At 33.8% G+C, this 27,015-nt stretch overlaps 1 protein-coding gene across 1 annotated transcript in view; it reads right to left on the bottom strand.

Moving 5' to 3' along the window:
* Window positions 1-665: 665 nt before the first annotated feature.
* Window positions 666-27,015, bottom strand: part of SNX13 (sorting nexin 13) — a 77,477-nt gene continuing 51,127 nt past the window's right edge. The window contains exons 16-26 of the mRNA XM_029283113.1: window positions 23,260-23,297; window positions 22,712-22,781; window positions 21,083-21,255; window positions 19,408-19,515; window positions 18,433-18,543; window positions 14,052-14,213; window positions 10,325-10,396; window positions 7,807-7,952; window positions 5,938-6,006; window positions 4,396-4,508; window positions 666-4,109 (exon numbers count right to left, since the gene is read on the bottom strand). Of these exons, the coding sequence (XP_029138946.1) occupies window positions 3,862-4,109; window positions 4,396-4,508; window positions 5,938-6,006; window positions 7,807-7,952; window positions 10,325-10,396; window positions 14,052-14,213; window positions 18,433-18,543; window positions 19,408-19,515; window positions 21,083-21,255; window positions 22,712-22,781; window positions 23,260-23,297 (1,310 nt within the window). The 3' untranslated portion in view covers window positions 666-3,861. The remainder of the gene's footprint in view (window positions 4,110-4,395; window positions 4,509-5,937; window positions 6,007-7,806; window positions 7,953-10,324; window positions 10,397-14,051; window positions 14,214-18,432; window positions 18,544-19,407; window positions 19,516-21,082; window positions 21,256-22,711; window positions 22,782-23,259; window positions 23,298-27,015) is intronic.

The raw sequence follows: 27,015 nt of genomic DNA on the forward strand, positions 1-27,015 counted from the left end.
CGTCCAAATCGTTGAAGATATTGAAGAGCATTGGGCCCAGAACAGAGCCTTGGGGCACCCCACTACATATTTCCCTCCATGTAGATGCAGTTCCATTGAGGACCACACGCTGAGTACGGCCGGTCAGCCAGGTACGGATCCATCTGGTGGTGATGCTGACTAACCCACTTTCAAGTAGTAGGTTGTGATCTACTTTATCAAATGCCTTACTGAGGTCCAATGACTCATTGTCGGCTGTAAGGTGAATCTGAAATAGCTGGAATGTTTATAGATACCAAGCAGAGGAAGAGTCCTAGCACTCAAACCCACCACTGTGAAAAACAAAGCTTAAGAGAAAAAAACAACTAAAAGTTCTTTGCTTGTCGTTCAGAAGATAATGCATTTCAAGCCGACCACTATTTATAGCAAGTGTGATTGAACTAGAGGTCCACATAAGCTTGTGTACAATATGTTTGTTCTAAATTACTATCATAATTACTACATTTGCCAAAATAAATGATTTCTAAATATAGCTAAACCACAATTTGTTCTTTTAGCAGGAATCAAAATCTCTTATTATGAGGTAGAATTTAACTGTTATTTCAAATACATTGTTGTTCCTTTATATATAGTAAATTTATTATACAAGGCAAATAAATAGGTCGAATGCACATATTTCTTTTTAATGTTTTATTAGTGTACTTTTTCCAAGCTCATTCATTGGACAAACATAATGGGAACTCCAAATAAAAAATTAGAGTTTTCAGCTGTTCAGAACAAGAGAGACTATGACATTTCATTTTTCCCCATTCTTTGTTAAAGAAAAGCATATTGATAGAATCATTAGGCACGCAATTGACACATACTATACAATTTTATGCACATGTCACTTATATATCTTCTACAGGTTGATGTGCTCTTTAGATTTTGCTCCTTGAAAAATCTATGCTCTTTTGAGCATAGAAAAGATTTTCAAAGTGACAAACCAGACTTTTAAAACAAGTCCTTAGATAAGCCAACACAGCAGCAATAACTGAATATTATACATTGTTAGTTAATATAGTTTACCCTTGTTCTCAAAACCTTAAAAATGTTTTTACAATTATTCAAATACACATGCATTACATGAAAATATTGCACTGAAGTTAGAATTGAGAGCGGAGTTCATATTTTATTTTTTAAAATTATTACACTTTCTGATAGTATTAAAATTGTTTATTTGTAGCAACACCAGAGGCAGAAGCTTGAGGATGAACTATATGAAATATTGAACCTTACCATCCATTTTCTTAAATTAAGGCTAAATAAGTATATTTGTTGGACAATGGCACATTTATTTTCAGAGGCTAGTCATATCATTCTCAGGCTGGGATGTATGTGGATAATTATGTGCAGCAATAACCTAAATTGTGTGGTATACAATGATGGGCTACAGTTCATGTAATGTCAATGTACCATAATAATTTATTAGGGCAATGTATACAACATGCTTCCTCCCCGTGGGCTCATTTTGAAACTAAATACAGATGACAAAATGCTATAGTATAGTGACTATTAACATAAAAGGCATATTATGTTTCCTTAATGCAAATGTTTTATGAAATAAATTTCTAAAATCAACTACTGAAAATAAACCTAAAATCTAGAAATGATATTCATGGATAAGAGATATATTCTATTTTCCTGACTGCGATTTGTCCATTTGCATTTTAGATCTGGGTAATCTACAAGGATTAATTCAAGTTAATTAATTCAAGTAAGAAATCGAAGGCAAGTTCTAATTTGTTTCCCACTGGGTTTCCTTTGTCTGATGGTCTATGTAGATTCTGGCTGCATACCACTTTAAAAATCAACTGCCTGGAACACAAGGACATTAAGAGGTCAAATAGACCTGTTGAGAGGATGCAGGTTTAAACTGCAGGAGCAATTCAAAGGACCCAATATTCTTTCATTTAAAATGCAAAGAGCACCAGAATGCTAGGACCAAGTTTAACCATAGCAGTACTGATGTCCTATTTTTCTATGTAAAATAATTTTGATTTTTTTAAAAAATAGAAACATTTATATATCTAAATCTCATTATAATTTGTATAGCCAAACTATTTTTATCTTTTCATTAAGAAATGGGAAAAAGAGACAATCAAGAATCAGAAATGTATAAAAGAATATTTGTATGAAAACTTTTAAGGTCAATTGTCATTTATATTTAGAAAGATGGGGCATGATAGACAGGGAAACAATATTTCATGTATTTTATCTTAAACTGTCCTGCTATCACTAAAAGGTATTACACATATAGTATACAAATCTGTAATAATTTTTTTTTTAAAAAGCCACAATTGCAATTGAGCACATGCTTCTTACAATGAACATGTATTTTTTTTCAGTTTGACCAGTACTAAGCAAGCTTCAAATTGTTGAAGCAATGCTGCTCCTTTCACCTTTCATTTATTTTGAAGTTGCATATTATTTTCTCCTGAATGTAAATAGCAACTTCAGTTACAAGATCTCTGCAAATACAGTAGTATTTACACTCAAAAGTCAAACATGTCTTCAAAAGAAATCATGTTAATGAAAACCAAATATTTTTAATGAAAATGTTTAATATCAGAGTAGTAAAGGATATTATAGTTTGGCTATTAGGGATTTAAACTACTTTTCAAATAGACTACATAATATATTATTTGAAGTTGAAACAAATAAACTGTATTTCCTTGGTAGTCTCGGGGATTCTTGAAGAAAAATAACAAAAAAAGATGTAAATTCAAGTCCAAATAATTATTACTTCATTCATAATTAGACATTGTGGTGGAAGTAAAGAAAACAGATGAGGTATTCCATGTAGAAAAGATTTATTGAAATTTATATTATGCAAAAAATATTAAAAGCTATGATAATCATATATACACTATGGTATATTCAGGAAGTTGCTATTGTTTGCAGATGACTGTTTAGGAAAGTTCATAAGACTTTCATATTAGTAACAATTCATTTTAGTAATTTATCAGCTGAAGTGAATGTATCAGAGTGATTTCTTTAAGGTCAAATAGGGCAATTTTTTTCAAAGAAACTCTTAATGTCAAGAACATAGTGCTTTTATTTGCCTCTCTTCCAATCTCCCAGATTATTAACAAGGAAATAAATGTACTAACTTGATTTAATTTTAAATATTGTTTTGAGCCTTGTCTTTTAAAAGTTATATGTAGCCTTGAAAGACTAAATTGAAGAATGTATCAAGACCCTTAAACCTATGTTTATTTCTTTTTTTATTTCTACCCTATTCCATTGAATAGTAAAATGTGAACAAAGTCTTTCTTAATAAGTTCATAAAAGTTTTCCAGATATTTAATTTATTTGGAAATATAATTTGAGAGCAGAGATTTTTTTTATAACCACTTGTCCACTAGACTTCTCATCATGCCAGTCCAACTTCTGCAGAGCTAGGAGGTACTCATAATACAAAACAACTCACACCTGATTCTCACATTGCACAATCTCCTAGTTCCAAGCAAAGTAGTCAAGTCCTCTATTTCTACCCTAGAAGTTGAGCTTTACTTTAATTAATGGACCCAATATAGCATTTTTCATTGTTGGCAATCACAATCTATAAGATTCGGAAAAGACAGAGATTCTCACAACAGACTAGTATTCTTCTCAATGTTACACAAAGATACACGAATCATTTAAAACACATGAATCCAGTTCATGATAATGGTTGCAATAGTGATGAAAAATGAGAAGAACCACATTTCTTATGTATGTATTAATGATCTAATATAAGATTCTAAAAGATTGGTGTGAGAATAACAACATGAGTTTCAAGCCCCAGAGAATATGCCCAGGTCTTGGGGCAAATGGACACCAATTTTATAGTAGGAAGTGTCACCTTTTCTGTAAATAAGATGATTGTGTAGATTGTAGTTTATGTTTATATATCTGCATTTGCTTTGAACGTGAATGCAAGTTTTTGAAGAGATCGTGGAATCCGTACTCTGAAAATAAGGTTTCCAAGAAGCCCTCCAGAAAAACATATACCATTCTCTTATTTAGTTGAGTATGCTGGAACATTTCAAAGACTCGGAGAATGCCTTTTCTTGTTGTCTCAGCACCAAGGATATGCTTCAACTCATCTAGACAAACCACAAAACAAACTTCAATGGAAGCTTTATCTTCATTTTTCACATATATATTAATTGAATGAACGTATGATTATAAATTATGAAAAATACCATTTAAAATGGATTCCATAAAAAATTAAATGTATTCAAGCAATATCACTTTTTTATATAAGTATTATTTCTCAACTTGTTTATAAAACATTTATATGGAGAGAAAACAAGACTGTATTTAGTTACTACATTTGCTATATTTCCTATTTCAGTTCAAAAAGTAATTAGTTTAATATATTCCACGTACCAGGCATTACTCCCAGCAGTTTTGTTTTTGCAGCAATTCGTGTTCGCATTCTGATTGCATTATCTCTGTGGGGAACAGTTTCAGCTAAAATGCCATTTGGCCAAAAGGCATCTCTAGAAGGAGACAAATCTACTTATTAAAATGACTATTATTTTAGAATTACAATATCTAAAAATAGTGCTATTACCAAAAACATCTTGCCTATGACAGATTTGCATAAAATAAAAGCACAGCACTTGAGTGATTTTTTTTCTTGATAAATGTATGTGCATTATCAGACTCTGCTTTTGAGTGATTTATTGAATTTGTACTGGCTTTGGCATCAATGACATTATACATGTGACTGTGTTCCATACACCTTGCAAAAAACAGCTTGCAAAGTGTAGCCCAATGAAATTGGGGGATATTAAGCTCAATCAGTAAAACTTAGCTAGGTGATACATACAAAATTAGATACATTCTCTCCTCATTTAATGAATATGTTTCTTTCCAATGACTGGTTGTTAAGTGAACACATGACTGTAAGAAAGAAACTGCAAAGAACATACTTGTTGCCATCTCATTCAGATAAAGCTCTGCCCTATAGCCATGGTGGCAAACCTCTCTGTGGGCACGTGCGCCGTTGCCCCAGTCCTACACCTTCAGCTGGGTTTTATAAAATCTTTTTGCTTTAGGTCTCCACCGCCGTGTGCAAAAAAAAAGAGGTTCAATTAATCAATCAATTTTAACTTCTCACGTGGAAAAAAAAGATCTCGCAAAGTTGGAACTGATTGATTGAACTTTTTAGTCCCACCCAGTCTGCCGTTACCACTGCAGCCATGCCCACATGGGCCACGGCCGCCCAATTGGCCACACCCACCCAATGGGCTACGCCCAACCGGCACCCGACAATACATAAGTGGGTTTTCGGTTGCAGTTTGGGCACTCCGTCTCTAAAAGGTTTGCCATCACTGCCCTATAGTATCCCGTGCATGACATTTCCTTTTTTGCCTGCCTTCTCACAGAACGATGAATTACTTAAACAAGCTAGCTCTACCTGAGTTGCCTTTTCCAGCAGCATAGTGCTTCTCTAAAAAACAAACTGCAAATTAACAAGCTCATCTCTGTGACTTTAACTGATAGAACTCTCTTATCAACTGTTGCTATTGCCTGAAACTGACCAGATTTTTATTATCAATTTCAACTGAAGGATTTTATTCTCAAGCACCAGAAATTTAGTGATAAATGCATACAATGATCAGAAAATGATTTTTAAATTACTATATTTGTGAATGTTGCTAATCAAGGTACTTACCAAATGAGGAATGATTTTACAGCTATTTCATTTAATCAGAAGCAAAAACTTGATTTTTTTATTGCAAAGGATTTTTACATCTTTTCTTTTTGTATCTATTTACAAATCAGTTGCTTTCTACAAAGTATTAGTCTTTTTGTAAAAGGTTAATAATATCCTAAGCCTTAGTAAGCTCTAATGAAGAAAAAATTATCTTGTAAGTACTAAAATTAATTTTAAGGGAATCTGTCCCTCCTTTAAAGACCTACCTAAACCGTTTAACTGCATCTGCTACTTGCTCAGGAGATGTCATCCAATCAACATGATCAACTATTTTTCTGAAACAAATAAAATTCCTGAATTATATTTTTGTAAAACAAGTGTTTTCGTTCATTTATTTGTATCCAAACTAAATTACTTAAACCTGGGTCCCACTAAAATCACAAGAACACCACTAAGGTCAACTATAAATGAATCCAACCCACTTCACAATAATTAAAATACTTCTAATAAAGAAACAAAAATACAACAATAGTGAAAAGAAGAGAACAGAAGGGGATATGCTCCATTTATATTTATCTTTGTCAAATGCATACCCTTTCTAGGTAACAAATTTATTGCTGATATAATTGCTAGAGTATTTTTAAATTTTTTGCAAATATGCTGACTGAAAACATATACTTCCAGAATACAGAAATCTCCTATGAAGTCTTTATGGCTATTAATAATGTCATACAATTCCTGAGAATCAGAAACAGCTAATCTTGATACTTATGATGAAATTTAATTTAATGATAATTGCAGTCCAGATTTCCCCATCTAAGTGCAACCAGAAAGTTATGAAGATGTGACACAAATTGCTATTTTAGTTAGATTAAAAGAAGACTGGAACATAATAAGTCAGAATATTTTTTTAGAATATCATAATATGCTTTACAGGGAGCTGCTCTTTAAGAGGTTTTATGAGGTACAGCTGCTATAAAATGCAGCACTCAGGTAGTGATTGATGAAGATCAATCAAGGAAAGAAGCAACCTGGAATTAAGGAAAAACCTCCTAACAGAAAGGTCAATTAGTCAGCGGAACAGGTTGCCTTCAGACCTTGTGGATGCTTCATCATTCAAGGTTTTTAAGAAGAGACTGGACAGCCACTTATCTGAAAGTATATAGGGACTCCTGCTTGAGCAGAAGGACGTGAAGACTTCCAAGATCCTTCCAGCTCTATTATAATTGACTGATTGAATCCTAATACCTTTGGGTATCCTCAGTGCTTTGGGAATTGCACTGTTTGCCAGTTGGTTTCTGGGCACAATTAGAAGTCCTTTAAAGTCCTATGGCTCTAGACATCATTATCTGATGGAGCACCTTTTTTCTATATTCATCTGCATGTCCAAACAGATAAAATATTATTAACTTTCTCCAGGTCCTATATCATCTGATAGATCTTTAAAAGCAGATTTTTTAGAAGCTTCTCTACCTTTTGGAATTTCCTCCCGGCAGATATTTGGTCACCTTCACCTTTCCTTATAAGAACTACTACTTGTTCTTCTTCAGTGGTATTACTGAAGGTAGGGGTTTGCAGGTGTGTGACTTTTTTATTTCCTCATTTTTTCTTGTCAATTTTTATATATGTATTTAGTATCCTTTTGAGATGTTATTTTATGTTGATATTATTAGAAGACCATTAGGAAATAATGGTATACTAACTAAGTAAAAAAAAGAGTATGTAAAGTATCTGCATCAATGGTAGATAGGGGCATCAAAAGCATCAAGCATAGTGAATCTCTACACTTGTGCATTGTATTGGTATTATATGGACAAAAAGTAAAGCTTGATTATCTTGCCATATTGACTTTTTAAAGCTTCCCACTGCAAACACTGCTGATGTGAATTATGGAGCCTGATGAAACAATTATGAAAGAGCAGGGTACTCAATCAGACAGGCACATCCTTCCTCATCTATTCTATGCAGACCCAGCAATATGAGAAAAGCAGTCATATATTCATATCATATTCATTCCCTAATTCACAATATAACCATTTTCAAATAATTAATGTTTAAAAGCAGAAGCATAATTTTTTTGTATCTTTTCCATATAATACACAGGTTTTTAAGAATGAGGCAATGAAAGACAGTACTTATTTATTGTATATCCATGCATTGCTCTAATAAGCTGCTGAAGCAGATTTTTGATATTCCGTCGTAGCCACTGATTTCTCTCCTTCAGATCGAATATTTCATCCATGAGTAGCAGCATTATTTTAAGAGGTACATTGTCTTCTACCTAATAAAATATAATGGAGTGCTTATTGTTAAAGGCATATTATCTAGCTTAAACAACATTAAATTGCTTGTTTGTTAAAATATTTATTAATACTAGAATTCTTGTGTTCAAGCAACTATATTGGATTAGTCCAGTAATATTTATTATTCTTGCAAACAGAAATAATCCCTACTTGATCTAGCAGACAATGACACAAAGAGCAGAAAATTTTCACATATTTTATTTCTGAAATTTCCTATGATATTGTAATACTACTGTGGCAGAATACTAGCAAAAGAAAGATAAATGATAGCTATTATGTGAACAATTTTACATTTATTAATAGTTCACTTATATTTTTACCAGTATGTTTTCTGAAAAACTAATAAAATACAATACAATACAATTCAAAATATATCTTGAAATTAAATGAGGGAGTTAAAAAACTTCCCTGAGTATTCCATGGATTTGCATTTATCTAGTGGAATTAATTACTTTGCCCATCATCTTTAAAGAGCACAGTACTGTGGCATATTACACACTGAATTTGCAGTATCAAAATGTTTTAGAAATGTTAGAAATTTCAGATAAATGTTTGCTAGCATTCTGATGCCCCTTTACGTATCATTTTTATAAATCTAAAAAGCATTTTCTGAATCATTCAATGCACAATGGATTGTGAAATGCTATAATACAAATCCAATACAGTAAGCACCAATCAATATGCACAATATGGTATACCATTATTCCATTACCATTATAATATGGTATATCATATTAGACCATATTAGATCAGTATACCATAAATTAGGGAATATACCAATAATGAGCCCAGAACACTGAAAATTACAGAGTTGAAAATTAATTTAAATAATGTATATAAATAAATCTAGAATATTAGAAACAACAACATGCATAAACATATAAAACTTCTGAGAAGAAATAAGGAAATTTGGCAATGTCACAGTCATAGTAAGTAAACAGAAATACCAACTGGAACGCTTTGATGTGGCAAGTAAAAAAAAGTGAAGTATAGAACAGGTGCAGACATCTGAACCATGACAAATATATCCATAACCACTGATAATCTTGTGGATTTGTATTCTCATTAAAGATAAAATGTCTTTTCAATTGATTTCATATAGTTGGAATTTGGTAAAGTATGGGATCACAAACTTAAATATTCTATTGGCTAAAGTATCTTAGAAGTGATACAGAAATCATCAACTGCTGATAAGATTATAAACAACCTGAAAATGCTTCTTTTGTATAATCACGCAAGTCAAAATCAAAAGAAATGCTCAATCAGTTCTGCATGCCTATCACAGAGGCCTAAACCTTTGATTCTTGCACGGTTTTTTGTGGATTTTACACCTGACTCAAGGATCTGTTTTGTTTTAGAAAACACAACCAAGGCTTGTGTTATAGAAGAAGAAGAATATTCCAAAGAATGTTCCAACACTGGAAGTTTTTAAGAAGAGACTGGACAGCCATCTGTCCGAAATGGTGTAGGGTTTCCTGTCTGAGCAGGGGGTTGGACTAGATGACCTCCAAGGTCCCTTCCAACTTTTTATTATTATTATTATTATTATTATTATTATTATTATTATTATTATTATTATTATTATTATTATTATTATTATTATTATTATTATTATTATTATTTGTAGAAAGAATCACAGGCTAAAAATTTAAGCATTTCCCCCACTGATTAAAGGGTTAGGGTTTGTCATAAATTTTTACCTGCATGCCAAATAATTAGCTAACAAATGAAATAATCCACATTATCTATATATATTAACTATAACTATAATTATTCCTTAACCTTGAAGGACGTAGAGGACCAAACTGGAAGTATCCTTAACTTCAAAATAAACAATAAATTGGTATATTTATTTATTTATTTAGATTTATTCAATTTCTATAGTTGCCCAATTCAATAAGGGACTCTGTATTAAGTATTACCTGAATAAATTCTTTGTAATATTATTTTTTTTGACTTTATCAATAGACAATAATTATTTGAAATTGAATGTTCCTTTTTTACCAAAGTTCTGAAATACAAAACATTTATTTTGCTTATTTTTTGTTTTTATATCTTATTATGTTTTGATCTAGGACACAATGCTCATACATTCAGAGTTTGTCTTTGTGAAGAAACTGCTTTGCTAAGATGGACAGCTTTGACAACTGAAAGAAATTTTCTAAGAGTCCAATATAAGACATAGGGATTTGAAGTTAAAAAAACCCAACATTGTTTATGCACAATAAGAATTGATAAAATACTTAGATTCTAATGAAAGTTTGGATATATTTCAATAAAGAAAAAGACAATACAATCTGCTATTTTGCAATTCATTAATTCTGTTGAATTAATCAAATAATTAACTCACATTATCATCTAGGTGTGCTGAAACCCTACAGTGTTTAGGATCAACATATGTCTTCTGCATTAAAGGAGGCTCCTAAATATTCCAGACAGGGAAAACATGTTATAAAAGACAGAATCATTTACAAATACAGGGTAACAAAACGTAATTCAAAATCGTATTTTATAACACACACACACACATACACACACACACACACAGAGAGAGACACAAAGAACTCTTTCTTATATGTGAAGTATTTAAATCAAAGTTAAAAGAAATCACAATTTCAAATACTTTATGATTCTCTATAGTCAGATAATAAACATCCACATTTTTATACTTATTAATGTATAGCAGCATATAGAACAAATAGAATTGAATTTATAAAATACAATCTCATATAGCATAAATGACACTATACAATGGTTTTATAATTTAAATCAAGGTATAATGTAATATTGTGATCAATTACTTAATATGTTTTCATTTTAGTGCAGTTTATCCCATAGTTTTTGACTTATACAAATGTAACGTGTATAGTTAATGAAACCTGTATTTGTGAATTTACAAATGTTATCTTTAGTCAATATAACAAGAAAATATATTCAATTGAAATTACTAGCTCTCTCCTTTTTTATTTGGTCATTTAAATTTATTTATTCAAATATTTAAATAATATTTAAAAAGAAAGATGCATTCATATGTGCAGAGCAGAGGTAGGTTAGCAATGACAAGGCCAAATGGTATAAGTATATTTTATTCAGGGATAGGTAAACGATTGATGAAAGCAAGGCTACTGGGAAAAATGAAAGAAAACAAATTGCTTCAGATATTTATCCCATCCAGAAATGTTGGTGTATATCTGAATTGTGTATATCTATCCTGTCAAAAATCAGGCCTAAACCATCTATTTCTACACTGAACTATACAACTCAGGTATTGAATACAGAGAACATTCCATTATTTAAGGATATGAAGTTCCACAAAGACATGTTACATGAGAATATGTTATAGCAGAAAAGGAGGTTTGAAATACACCCAGGGCTTTGGACACTTTAATAGAATTTGCAGAGTTGATAATGTGTACCACTCTTATACTGTAACAAAAAATGTGAAAAAATTGCAAAGCGTGCGAAGTAGAAGCCTCCATAATATCCAAGTCTAAAATTACATTTTGGATCAGAATCAAGGAGTTTTTATGCAATAGTTCTATTTAAACAACTTATAACACAATTCACCTACATAATCAAAGTCTCACTAAAATTCATTTGGGGTATCAAACATAAGCAAATTTCTAAACAGAGCAATTATAAAATACCAAACAAATTTAGAAATCATATTATAATAATTGTATATATCTACTTGTATGTTTGCAGACACATACATAAAATATCTACATATTATATATGTTATCTATATGTAGCACAAAAATTGTTTTAAATAATTAAAATGTTTATAAAACATTAAAAAGTTTCAACTTAACTCAAAAGCTATTATAACTAGGATTAAGAAAAATGTAATTAGCAATGCTTATAATCTGGAAAGTCTGAGAATTATTTATTTATTACATTTATTTGCCACCCAACTTGATCGAAATGAGATTTTTGCACAAAAAAGTATCTGCTCCTCATATGTAGTTCACTAGTTGCTTTGAAGGTATGTATGTTGCTCCAAAGCAATAGATATTATTTAATTAATCTGTATGCTATCTGCTCCCAATGGCACTGGATAGCTAAAAATAATCGCCAAACCAAAAATATATTTATCCTCAAAAATAACAAACTTACAAATGAAATAAACCATATATCAAATCAAAATTATGCTCCAAAAAAGATATGTGATTGCCAAATTCCATACTTCAGTCACAGCATGCTCCATGCCGGGAGTTAATCAGGTTTAACTGCTCTCCAGTTAAAACCAGAGTGGAAATGCAAACCAGTTTCCTTGAGGAAAAAATTCAGATATAGGAACAGTCATGGAAAAATGCCCACTTGTCAAATGGCTTTCTTGTGCAGATAGGCCATGAAGAAGCTGACCCTACTTGACCTGTCTGGATGGGCAGATAAATATAAGATACGGCATTCCTCAGATCACTATGTATGCAGGGCCTTAACAATTAGACAACCAGTACCTGATCTGTACCAGAACATGAAGCATTGGAGTTATTTATTATTGTCTGAGTAGTCAATGTAGTTGCTGAAAGCTTTTCAAGGTAACCCTATGTAGAGTAATCCAAACTGAAGAGGAGTAGGGTATAGGTTGACTGTAAGCAAGGGCCCCCCAATTCAGGAATTGTTGTAATTGCCACACAAGATGTAACTGGATCTGGGGTCCAGTACCATAATCACTTCCTTATTCCATTGGACAGCTTTGACCAAACTGGCTACCACATCCTGAGGGAACTCTCAAAGCTCTTTATCCATATTATTTATGGATATGTTATTTATTTATGTTGGGGGAATACCAACATTCTTTTTCATAATGGAAGAAGTCACATCGCAAATAGCAACCACAGAGTGATGTGTCCATGACAATGGGCTATGCTTGATATCCTCCACTTCCAAATTGCATCTGTCCATTTAGCCTGGATCACTTAGATACATCAGACTCTCAATAAGTTGGGTTGGGTCCATGGTTGTCATGACAGTCTAAGCTTCTCAGCTCCTCCATAAGCCTTGCCTAGCACAGGCAATTTGAAATTCTCAATGTCACTAGTTTAGGATATTCCACTGCTACCCCAGAAACTAGGCTAAGCAGCTATGGCAGAGATGTTATTATGCAACAAGGGGAATAGAATACAAGCAATAAATACAATTCCCCCTTCAGGTACAACTGCATTAATAATGTTTTGTACTGGTCATCTAAGAAGAGATGACTACTGATGAAAACTATCTCACTAATGTAAAATAAATTACCAATGAGGATGGTTTCCTTACAGACATATCAGATATTCAAGGGCTGCAGCTAAAACCCCAAGACTCTGAGGATTTGGTATCCTGATATTTGAGATGAAGAATGAGAGATGGATAGCAGAATTGGCCAGAAATACACACTACTAAAAACAGTAATTCTTTTTCCATTTTCTCTCTGCTTTCTTCTCTATTTTTTCTTAACCTGTAAACTCAGACTGATTAAGTAGTTAATAAAAACATAATTTTATTAATACAAATTCATTTTTTCAGGTAATTTTCTGCTATTCAAAGATTTTTAATTTTAATATTTTTTAAAAAGATACTGGGCTTCTAAATGAAAGCAGAACATACATATATAACTAATTCTTTTAAAGAAAAAAGATAGGTTATTAGGGTAGCGAACATTAATTTAGTATTTACTTGCATTATTAAGAAATGATAATAATGATAAAACCTAAATTAGTGTTTTCTATTATTAATAAGCTAGCATTTTTATTTAATAATCATTTAATGTATGAACTCAGGTATAATACATGACATCAGACAACTCAAAAATTAAGATAAATATGGTAGACCATTATGTGCCTACAGAAGATTCCTTCTGAATTTCTTAATAGATTTCCCAGTTGCATCTTCTATTTTAGAATAAATTAAAAAACAGCTTTGATCTTCAGGTCTGCTTTTTCTCGGGGTAATTTACTATATTTTCAGCCCTCCAATACCAGTGTTTTACCAATAGTTAACATATTGAACTTTTCGCCTGTTCTGTTCTTATTTATTTAATCAAAGTAATCTAAAACAGTACAAACTCTGTTGTTTTATATGTACATTCTTACCTTGAAAAATGATTGCTTTATATCTTGTCCCAATCTTTCTGATATTTTGCCCATGTTGTCTGACATTTTTGTCATCCCCTCTGTGAAGCTGTCAGGGATGGACTTGACAGCATTTGAAACATTTCTCATAGAGTTACGCAGTGGATTTACAAATGTGTCCACCTGAAGAGGAAAACATTTACCACGCTTGCAGAAATCTATGAGGACATGATTACAGTCATCCAATAATGCATGTTGGAAAACATCACACTATTTTGGAGACTAGTAACACAAAATTATTAATAAAAATAATACATGGTATAAATATAAAGCATTCATATTCAGTTATTTTGAATATAAAACATCTTAATCACATATTCAAAGTGAGTGTTACTGCATCAGATAGATTTCTTTTTTGTCCTTTATCCAATCCTATATTCAATTCCCAAATCTACATTCGGACAGCAAATTTCTTAGGACAAAATGTGGTTTTTGCTATGCTACTTAGCAAAGTATTTCAACTGATGCTAAATAACAACCATAGTTGGAAGCCAATGAGTTCTCTATAGATGCTTCCATTTGTCTCTTTCACCAGAAACCTTCCATAACTCATAGCCTCCTTAATAGACGATTTAATTTTTTTTTTATAAAGGACTGTTATGGAAAGCTGGGAGAAAATTAAAAGGAAAATTGTGAATAATAAAACTTATTAGCCTATTAGCTCTCATATAACAACTATTGGGAAAAGAAAATTTTTTAATGCAGACAAATGCTGTACTATATTTATATGTTACTTTGAGATCCTGCAAGATAATATCCATGTAGTAATAAGTAATGGCAGATCTATAAACAAAAGTTTGGTAAGGAGGAAATTTTAGAATTAACTTCTCATAGTTTGCCATTGCCTGTTTTATCTCTCATGCAAGATGTCCATAATATAATAATCATAATAATAATTGTACACCACTTAGAAAATGTGTGCATTGACAAAATTTTCATCTAGCAATTACAAAAGGAACATTTGAATTGGATGCTTGGACTGGCATGTATTCTAAGTTGATACATTACTACAGTCTAGGTTCTGGGGAAGAACTTGATGCATATGAAGGTCAATGTCAGCCAAAGTAGTGACAGCTGTGAGTTCACAATATTGTGCATATAATAACAACTGCCTATTCTAGGTTCTTGGGAAGGACTCAATAATGCAAAATCCATTCTAAACATCAAGTTGACTATAAGAAGGCATCATTAAAACTTTATGCTGCCCAACTCTCAACAACTTTGGATAATTCCTAACAATCTAATAAAAAATTACAATAAAAATCAATAAAAATTAAAAGATAAAGTTAAGAGATAGAAAACGTGATAAAGCAAGGAGTCTCTCTCTCTCTCTCTCAGCCTTCACAGATTTTTTAAACAACAGCAAAGTGGAGGCCATCCAGAACTTGGGAGGAGCCTTGGAGGCTCCTTCCAGAGGAAAGGACTGCTACAGAGGTGGTATGCTTCCAATGTCTTGATAAATGACATTGTTTAATTAAAGGAAACCAGAGTACACCAATCCTGCAAAATATAATTGGTTGGGCCGATGTTACTGGAGACAAGTGCTCCTTCAAGTAAGCAGATTCTATGCCATGTGTTATGACATCGGATGAATTTTTCAGAATACTATTAAATCTGAATGCTAATGTTAGAATTATCTGATGTTTATAGTAAAGCATAATATGTATTATTTATCTGGATGTATTCTGTTCAGTTTTGCATTTCATTTTCAAATATCTAGAACCCACTGATTCCCTTGATTTGTTCATTTATGAAATTATTCTGCCACTCAAAATATGGAAAAGAGTGATCACATTTCCAAATGTAAAAATATATTAGTTATATTAGCAGTCTAGACAACAGGAATAAGATTTTCTAAACCATACAGCTTGTGGACAAGACATAGTAGTTAAGATAAATGGAAGTATATTGTATTCAGGTAATCCCTGACTTACAACAGTTTGCTTAACAGAATTATAATGGCCTTGGAGAGGGTGACCTACAAGGTGCTTCTGGCCACTTTGTCTACATAGATACAGCCCATATGGCCACATAATCATGATCTGGGCGCTTGACAATCTGTTAGTACTTAGAACTGATTGCCAAGTGTTCATGATCATATCACCACCATTTGCAATCTTCTCTGCTGATTTCCCCAGAAAGTCAACAGGGAAGCCAGCAGGGAAGATTGCAAGCTATGGCTGCTTGCTAAAGGATTCCCTTTTGTCTCTGGGGGCTGGACAACACCCTCCTCTTCTGAGGGAACTGAACCCATTCGGCAGGGTGCAAAAATGGAACCGAAATCCTGAAGATTTCATATCTATTCTTGCATTCCGCCAAAGGAATTCTATTCTGTGCATGGAAAGAAGCTGTATTTTTTGGCAGGCAGCTCTTTCAACCAGCCCCTGAGATATAAAGGAGTTGAAATCTAAGCAGAAGCAGAGTCAATGCAGTAAGGTGTGTGGGGAGGCCCTGGAAGAGCCTATGTGGACCACATTCAAAAGATTGCTTCTCTTTATTCAGGGGCTGCTTGCATTTTGACAGCAAGCATTTTCAGCTCCTGAGTGGAACCTTCAAGGGTATACCCCATCCTCTTGCAACTCCCTGTCCTCCTTACCTGGGATTCTGTCAGCTTAACTGCATAACTGCTTAATGACCACAATTCGGAATGCTGAGATTGTGGTTGTTAAGCAAAGAAATCATATGGAGAGTCACATGATAGCTCACTTAATGACTGCTTCACTCAGTGACAACATTCTAGCCCCAATTGTGGTGACAAGTTGAGGACAACCTATATTCAAGTACTTGCAAGAAAAATGTATCAGGCTTGAAAAATACAGTATAAAACAGCATAAAATACATATTAAAACTAGTCAATTTGGAAGAAGATTTAGATCTAGTTTTCCAAATCGAAATTTTCAAAAATTCTGTGGACTACACACTTTGTTTTGATTAGATGATTCATGATATGCTTTTTTCTCCTGGGACAATTAAGCCAAGTCAACACAGGTAATTTAGTTCAGTTATTGCAGTGAGATCTAAGTGGGCTGTCAGTGACTGTCCAAAAACTACAATTGATCCAAATACGTTAAGTGACTGTAAAATTAAAGGGAATATGCTGTCTATCTTTTAATCTCCAAAATTATTTTATGTGCCAACTTGCATTTATCAAACTTCAAGCAGCCAAGAAGTAGAACATCTGAAAGATAATTTTTTCCCCATATGTGCTTCCCTTATGGAAGCTTTGCTGTGAATGTTTCTAACTTTTTGAGTTAATTTAAATAAAGAGATATTCCAATTAGGGCACATAACTTTAGACAAGCCTTCTATAAATCAGAAAGCAAATGAAAATGATTTTTATTTGTGCAAAAATGTTGATTCTTAAAGAGTTGCTGGTTTGTTAAATTTTATGGCTAACTACTTTGAACATCCTTTAAATTAACAGATATAATAAACTAATTGAAACATTGTATTTATGAAATTTGGGGAATATCTGGAATGAATCTTTAAAAATATTACTTTTGTTACAATTTTAAGCTGAAGCTTACCATTTTTAAAAGACATAGGAAAATTTTGCAAGGTATTCCTCAAAGGAAAGTTGGTCTCTTTTGTTCAAGTAAAGATAGTGTGGAGTGATAACACAACATTAATTTTATTGCTTAATTCCATAAAAGTTTTAAGAAGAATCAAACAACTTAGTTTATTGGAAGCTACTGTTACTGAAATATTTTTTAGAACTGCTATTAATTAAATCTTCAATTAAATTTGAAATATTGCCTTTTATACATTTTATTAAAAAGAATGGTCATAGAAAAAAAAAAAAGATACCTGTGCAAAAAGCCTGCAAAGGAATTTACTTTTATCCCAACTGCTGAATGATCAGTTTTGACAAGGGCTGTATGAGAAAAAAAGCTGTGCTTTGATTCCTTGATGTGAAACAGCCTCAGAAAGCAATTTCAGCGGGAGACATGCATTCTCTCTTTAGAGCAGGCAAATGGAAACTATAAAGCAAGTGATGCCTGAAATGATCAGCAGCTTTAAAGGTAGATCAAAGGACAGAAATCTTAACATGTTTAAAAACACTACATAAAATTTTAGAATAAATGTCTACATATTTCTTCAAAAGAAAATGTTCTCACTACAAAGATTCTGTATCAAAAAATTGGTTCTCTGAGAATAATTCAATGGTTCTATTCCAAAATCTTATTTGCAGTCTGTATTTATACAAAGTAACAAATTCATACATTAACTGTATCATATTGGTTAAAGGACTACGTCATAGAGTTTTGATGAAATGAAAACAGACTAAATTATTTATTCTTTGAAAAGTTCTGATTGCTAACTTATAATATATACATCTTACCTTCCGAGCAAAATCCCCCTTCTCTTTATTGTATGCCTTGTTTTCCAAGAAATCATACACATAGTGTGCTAAAGCCGGATAAGCTTTCATCACTTCGGGTGTTAACAAAAGCTAGTAGTAAAACATGCAAATTACATTAAGAAAAATGAATATTTTGCTCTGAAATTAAAACAATGCATATATATATATATATGCAATGATTTATATATATATAAATTTAAAGTACCAATACTGTATTGCCCAAAGTCCTACCCAACTGTAGTGAATTACTGAATTATTGTTGAACAATTTTAGCCATCCTACTCAACTCCCCATGGCCAAAACTCCATATTAATTTTAAGGACAGTTAGCTCTGTATGATAACTATGGTTTGATTCTATCTGGAAGTGAACTCATTTAATGTGCCAGTCTCCCAACAGCCGAACCTTACTAAAGATGTGGTAACAGGAACTCCACTACTAAGTAACATGAATGAAAACACAACATCACATCACCACACCAACAATGATAGTTCTGGCAGTCCCAATTGCTGTTGTTAGGCAAATCCCAGGCAGCTGTAGCATTACATGATCAAGTAATCACCACTCGTGATCTCCAGCCATCTTCCCTATTGACTTTGTTGGAAGCTGGCAGTGAAAGTCATAAATGGTGGTCACATGCAATATTATTGCAATATTATAATTGTGAACTGGTTGCAGAGTACCCAAATTGTGATCATGTGATTGTTGGGGACATTGCAATGGCCACAACCATAAGGGCCTATTGGAAATACCCTTTGTTCAGGGCTATCATAACTTCAGTCACTAATGAGTGGACATCAAATAAAGCCTAGGGTGTTTTTAAATATTTACGTAATTCCAAAGCATGCTATCCTAAATACCTATAAAGTTTACTGCAATATCCTAGAAGTCAAATGGGGGAAGAAAGTAACAAAATACACTCATTTTAACTAAGAATCTGAGTATAAGAACATACCTGTAAGTATGAATTTAAATCTTTCTTCCTTTTTTCTAAAAAATCTCTATCCATATTGTTGAATGTTTTTTTACCAGGAAGCTTCAATAAATTTCCTAGGTTTTCAAACTAAAAAAAAAATAGATGTGGCAATTCATTCTAAATACACACACATTGTAGCATTTCAGCAAAAGAGAATATTATTAATTAATTTCACCACATAGAATTGCTAAGAGCTAGGTGGCATTTACATGTAATAAATAAACAAATGTCATAACCAATATAGATACAACACTGCTATTTTCTTCACAAGGTCTATCTGGCAGGAAAGTCTTCTCCGAATCTCTTAGGTTGTTTTCCTTGTTTACTACAATTAACTATGTTAAAACATATTTACATCGGTGGCTAGTTACATTGGAATTTACAATCACCAGTTTCTGGACTGGGGCTCTCTAGATTGAAGGTATAGGTTTGAATAACAACACATCAGTATACATTTTCTCAGTATCTAAATTAGCTATCAAAAAGAAGAGCTGTCGCCCAGTTTACATTCTCTTTTTTTCATACAAGATTTTCTACAGGATGTTCTACAGCAGTGGTGGCGAACCTATGGCATGCGTGCCAGAGGCGGCACTCTGAGCCCTCTCTGTGGGCACATGTGCTGTTGCCCAGCCTTGCCTCCCCCATGACCCCCTCACCAGCAGCCCCCTGGAGGAGAGTTGCCCCCGAGCGTGGCCCACGCAGAGCAGCAAAGCCAAGAACATAGCAGCCAGGCAGCATAGACAAGACTCTGCTCTCACGCCCCATCGTGCACAGTTGATGCGCAGGCATAGGGTGTGGCTGCCATGGCGCTGCTGGGCTGCCTGGGCGATCTGCGGCGGGCCCTGGAGGCGCTGAGTGGCCCTGCGGGCAGGCAGGGTGAGGGCGGGGCAGGGGGTGGAGCGGGGCGGGGACCAGTTTTGGGGAACTCAGTCTCTAAAAGATTCGCCATCACTGTTCTACAGGAACATTTAATTGATTTAATCTTTAATATTGTGTCAATATTAATTTCTAGAGTAATGTAATTAAGAAACATTTTGCAATTGTTTGTAAAAATATATCTGCAAGAAGTCAATGTACGCAGGTTATAAAAGATAAAATAACAATAATAAGATGGTTGAAGTCTGGAACTAGAAAGTCTGGTATGCAAATTTCATCAGGCTCCGATTAGCTTACTCCAATTTCAAGTATATAATTAGGAGACTGTGGAATGGTTTTAAGCAGGGGTCGCCAACCTTTCTGGGTTGGTGGCCTGGTGGGAAAGGGAGGGACAAGGACCTTTATATGCCCATGCGCACACACACAAATGTGGCTGCTAGCACCAGCACGGTGCTTGCCTAGTGCCAGCGAGAGGCTCGTGGCCTGCCTAGCACTGGCAAGAGGCTCGCGACTCGCCTAGCGCCAACAAGAGACTAACACTTGCTTAGCGCAAGGACAGGGGTGAGCACGCACACATGCACGTGTGCACTGACCAGCCACTCAGGAGGCCCGGTGGCCAAGAGGACATGGCCCATAGGTTGGGGATCTCTAGTTTTAAGAATAAGATAAATCAAAATCCATTGATTTCAAGCACACAAAATAAAATTTATTCATTGCTAATTTCAATTAATTGATGTCTTTCTCAAAAAATAAACAAATCAAGATAATTTCAAATTACCTGTTCAGTGATTCTCATATGGAAGTCATGAAAATCACTGTAGCGGCGATATGTTTTCCACTCATCATTAGTATTCGCAGTTCGACGTTGAACAGTTATAGTATATAATGCATATGTCCTTCCATGGTCATTACAAACTCCTGCCATAGTATATGGATTATAATCAGCACAGACTATCAATTAAAACAAACAATAATGGATAGACAAAAAGAAAGACGAAATAGTGGAAGAAATGTGAAATGAAAAGCTGTAGAAAATGAGAAAAGTCAAATCAATATGGACATGCAAACTGCTTTCTTCTGAAATTCTTCTATTTTTTCCCTATTTATCTCAAAAAGAAATGATGTGATGGGTATTTTATGTATATATTATTTACTGTTACAAGAAAAAGCCTGAGACTTAATTTTCCTTCCTCATCTCAGAGATGCAAGGAAAATAGAAATTACTTTAATTAGCCTTTCATGTTACACTTAATCTATAAGAAAGGTAATTTTAACTAAGGGTAGCTGAATTAATTAGTGGAACAACCTGCCTCCAGAAGCAGTGAATGTTCCAACACTGGAAGTTTTTAAGAAGAGACTGGACAGCCATTTGTCTGAAATGGTATAGGGTTTCCTGCCTGAGCAGGGAGTTGGACTAAATGACCTCCAAGGTCCCTTCCAACTTTTTATTATTATTATTATTATTATTATTATTATTATTATTATTATTATTATTATTATTATTATTATTATTATTATTATTATTATTTATCGCACAATCAGCCAGACGTTGAGACTGGATTTGACATTTTTGTCTACCTATCGAGTCCTTACCAACGACCTGGGATAGGCAGATGTGGATGTTTGAATTGATGGACCTTTGGGGACCTGGCAGGGCAGGATGGGAAGAGGAATAGATATGTGGGCATGCTGCAGCACTTCTGCAAAGTTAAGTATTCTACTGAAGAATTATTTGCAGCATTTCTGCAAAGTTAAAAATTCTATAGAAGAATTCTACAGTCATTCATAAGGGCAAATGATTGGGTGACTTCTGTAGAATTTGTAATTTTGAATCAGAGTCGTATATAGTTTTTGGTAGGTATATTGAAACTTTGAATGGTCATTAAATGATCTGTCGTACCTCGAAGATCACCTATACTGTATTGAATGGTGATATAGCACTGAGGTGATATATACCAGATGTCAGAAGAATTCATAATTTTGGACAGCAATGCATATTGTGCTCATATCTTTAGCATATTCCAATATAATTGATGTTAATTCTTTATTTGGTTTTATAGAATGATTGACAGAATGAAAAAAATAATGTTACAAGTGAAAAAAAATACATGTTTAGAGAATGAAACAACCATTGATATGAAAGTTGAACTCTAATGATACATTGAAAAGGATAATAAAACAGAAACATTTACTGGATGCAAATGGAAAATTAATCTTAAATATACAAATAAGTGTATTAGCTAATGTAAGTCTTTCTTCTTGAAGTTTCTGCATAATAACACCAAGAAAACAAATGTTTTAATAATAATGGATAAAAACTATATTAAACAAATAATTAATTACAAGGTTAATCAGTTACGGTTATTTTACCTTCTCATGAAAACACAAATACCAATACTAAACTCACCAGTATCTGAAATGCATGCATGTAGCTGTATCGACTCATCAGCAGTCACATTTGAAAGATCATCCAGTGACTAGTGAGTGAAGAGAAAGCCACGGTTATCATTTATATTCCAGAAATATTATTGCACGAATGGCAAGGTTTTTTTTCAATGCTGAATTTTAACTTTGGAATTTCCTCCAAATTAGGTACACCCAATATTATCATTATTATTTTCTGATGCCAAACAAAGACATTTTTATTCTCGTAGGATTTCTGAGAGTTTTACCTTTTTTTAACTGATGCTTTTTAATTTTCTGATACTGTTTTATTTATCTTATTTATTCTGTATTTTACACTAGACTTTTAAATATTGCAATGTATGTTTTATTCTATTGCCCTTAACATTTTTTCTTGCAACTAGCTACTTAACTATTTAACTACTTTTAAAATAAAATAGTCTCAAAAACAAAAATATATAGTGTCATTTTTGTTTTTGTTTCACTTGTTGCTTTTGTCTTAAATAAACAAGTAATATTTTGAACTTTCACAATGTTGAAAAACATACTTACCAAATTAATGCTGCCTGTAGGAGATCCATTAAATGATTCTGTGTAAAGAGAACATTTTTTTATAAAGCCATACAATGGAAATATATTGGAACATAAGCATGAATTTATATTTATGTACATACATAAACTATATGGATTCAGGATGAAAAAAGGTAAGTGAATAACTGGTTAATACTGTAAATATTAACTAGTTAATTTTTACCATGATTTTTCACCCTAAATCCATATATTTTACTGCACATTAAGTAATGAGAATGATAAGAAATGGAAAGCTTGAACTGAGAAGTGAACTTTAGGACACTGCCTAGATACAAGTATTACAACACTTCAATCATGATATTTTTAATCATATTTTTCTCCTGTTTTTAGAAATGAAAATATTATGATTTCTCCCTGCTGTGCTTAAAAATATAAACAGCTGTAAACAAATTTCTGTATAATGGATAATCTTAGTATTTAACAAACTAAGAACTAAACATTATTACAACTTAAGATCATTATAAAGAAAAAGCCAAGGTATTACAATTCAGTAGTCAAAATAATATTACAACAATTTAAAAAGGAATAGTGAAAATTCCATCCAGCTATTATTTTAAATAGCTTGGAACAAATTAAATACTAGTAGGGAATACTTAGTTCTGCTGATTGCTAAAACTTAAATGAAAAATTGTGCTATTGTCACCATAGGCCACTAGGAGGTAGCCAAGCAGATCTTTTGTTTATAATACCGGTAGTAGAAGTATATTTAATGTAAGGACTAAAGAGATAAGAGTGTTATACACTAAGAGTTTCTGCATAAGCTTAAAAAGAGGTCATATTTAATTTTACTCCAGAAAGTTATTCTTAAAGAAAAATGTTTTTTTCAGTTCTTGTAGAAGTATGAAAATAGTCATATTCCTTTAATGAATTTCACACTTCTGTGGGTATGAAGCACTTTTTCAGAATCAAAGCATGCACACTACCTGTTACTGTGGAAATTTGCAATAGCTATAAAAGAGCAACAAAGAACAGAAGCAGCCGAATGGAATAGTCACAATTCTTATATGTTGAGATATGCAAAATTTCCCCAAATTATCTTTAGTGTCTTCTACATAAGCCCCTCCTTCATGGATTACTGCCTTGTCGTGGCAAAGGGGCTTGCGTAAATCAATGAAGCTATGAGCTATGCCGTGCAGGGCCACCCAAGATGGACAGGTCATAGCAGAGAGTTCTGACAAAATGTGATCCACTGGAGAAGGAAATGGCAACCCACTTCAGTATCTTTGCCATGAAAATCCCATGGACAGTACCAAAAGGAAAAAAGATATGACACTGGAAGATGAGCCCCTCAGGTCGGAAGGTGTCCAATATGCTACTGGGGAAGAGCAGAGAGCTAGTACTAGTAGCGCCAGAAAAAGTGAACCGACTGGGCCAAAGCCGAAAGGATGCTCAGCTGTGGATGCATCTGGTGGTGAAAGGAAAGTCCTATGCTGTAAATATATTTTCTCCATAGGAACATGGAATGTAAAATCCATGAACCAAGGCAAACTGGACGTGGCCAAACAAGAGATGACAAGACTGAACATCGACATCTTAGTAATCAGCGAACTAAAATGGACAGGAATGGGTGAATTTAATTCAGAGGACCATCAGGTATACTACTGCGGGCAAGAATCCCTCAGAAGAAATGGAGTAGCCTTCATAGTCAATAAAAAAGTAAAAAAAGAAATACTGAGATACAATCCCCAAAATGACAGAATGATCTCAGTGCGAATCCAAGGCAAACCATTCAATATCACAGTAGTCCAAGTCTATGCCCCAACCATTGGTGCTGAAGAGGATGAATTTGACCGGTTCTATGATGCCCTACAGCACCTTATAGAATCAACACCAAAAAATGATGTTCTTATCATCATGGGGGATTGGAATACTAAAGTAGGAAGCCAAAAGATAACTGGAATAACAGACAAGTTTGGCCTTGGAGTACGAAATGAAGCTGATAGAATTTTGTCAAGAGAATACGATGGTCATAGCAAACACTCTTTTCCAACAACCCAAGAGATGGCTCTACACATGGACATCACCAGACGGTCAACACAGAAATCAGATTGACCATGTGCTCTGCAGCCAAAGATGGAGAACCTCTATACAGTCAGTAAAAACAAGACCAGGAGCTGACTGTGGCTCAGATCATGAGCTTCTCATTGCAAAATTTAGGCTTAAATTGAAGAAAGTAGGGAAAAACACTAGGCCACTCAGGTATGAACTAAATCATATTCCTGATGAATATAGAGATGACAAATAGATTTAAGGAATTAGATCTGATATACAGAATGCCAGAAAAACTATGGACGGAGGTTCACAACATTGTACAGGAGGTAGCAACTAAAACCATCCCAAAGAAAAAGAAATGGAAGAAAGCAAAATGGCTATCTGAGGAAGCTTTGCAAATAGCTAAGGAAAGAAGGGAAGCGAAAGGCAAGAGAGAAAGAGAAAGATACACCTAACTGAATGCAGAATTCCAGAGAATAGCTAGAATAGATAAGAATGCCTTCTTAAATGAACAGTGCAAAGAAATAGAAGAAAACAATAGAATAGGGAGAACCAGAGATCTCTTCAAGAAAATTGGAGATATGAAGGGAAAGTTTCAGGCAAAGATGGGCATGATAAGGACCAAAATGGCAGGGACCTAACAGAGGCAGAAGAGATTAAGAAGAGATGGCAAAATTACACAGAAGAACTATACAAGAACGAGCTTAGCATCCCTGATAACCACGATGGGGTGGTCACTGACTTCAAGCCAGACATCCTAGAATGTGAAGTGAAATGGGCCTTAGGAAAGCTGAGCAACAACAAAGCTAGTGTCAAGATTCCGACTAATGAAACACTTCAAAGAACTTCCAGGCATTGTTTATTCTAAAAAGTCTTTTTATTCATGTGACAAAATGTCGGCACGGCATGAAGAAGGGATGCTAAGATGAAATCTCCACGCCCCAAGCAGTTATTTTTGCTAGCATTTTCCCTCCCTTACTTTGCTGTCATGATTTACGTTCTCCAATTAGTTTGAAGGGCAAAGGTTCTCTTCCATTTGCAACTCATACTTTCTTCCTTCTCCCCTCCCAGCGTCTTCTGAGTTAACTCTAAAAATACCACACAGCTCTGCATATTTTGTCAGAGCAAGAACATCCAATGTTAGCAGTTTTGACATCTAGTGGAGGTGACAGTATTCCAGCTGAGCTATTCAAAATCTTAAAAGACGATGCAGTAAAAGTGCTACACTCAATTTGCCAGCAAATTTGGAAAACTAAACAGCGGCCACAGGATTGGAAAAGGTCAGTTTACATTCCAATTCCAAAGAAAGGCAATGCCAAAGAATGTTCAAACTATTGCACCATTGCACTCATTTCACATGCAAGTAAAGTTATGCTTAAAATCCTACAAGCTAGATTCCAGCAGTATGTGGATCGAGAACTTCCAGAAGTACAGGCAGGATTTCGAAGAGGCAGAGGAACTAGAGATCAAATTGCCAATATACGCTGAATCATGGAGAAAGCTAGGGAGTTCCAGAAAACATCTACTTCTGCTTCATTGATTATGCTAAAGCCTTTGATTGTGTGGATCAGAACAAATTGTGGCAAGTTCTTAAAGAGTTGGGAGTACCAGACCATCTTATTTGTCTCTTGAGAAACCTATATGCGGGTCAAGAAGCAACAGTGAGAACTGGACACGATTGGTTCAAAATTGGGAAAGGAATCCGGCCAAGGCTGTATTCTGTCA

The sequence above is a fragment of the Protobothrops mucrosquamatus genome, unplaced genomic scaffold, assembly GCF_001527695.2.
Source record: "Protobothrops mucrosquamatus isolate PMUCROS unplaced genomic scaffold, P.Mucros_1.0 scaffold21, whole genome shotgun sequence".
NCBI classification, from domain to species: domain Eukaryota; kingdom Metazoa; phylum Chordata; class Lepidosauria; order Squamata; family Viperidae; genus Protobothrops; species Protobothrops mucrosquamatus.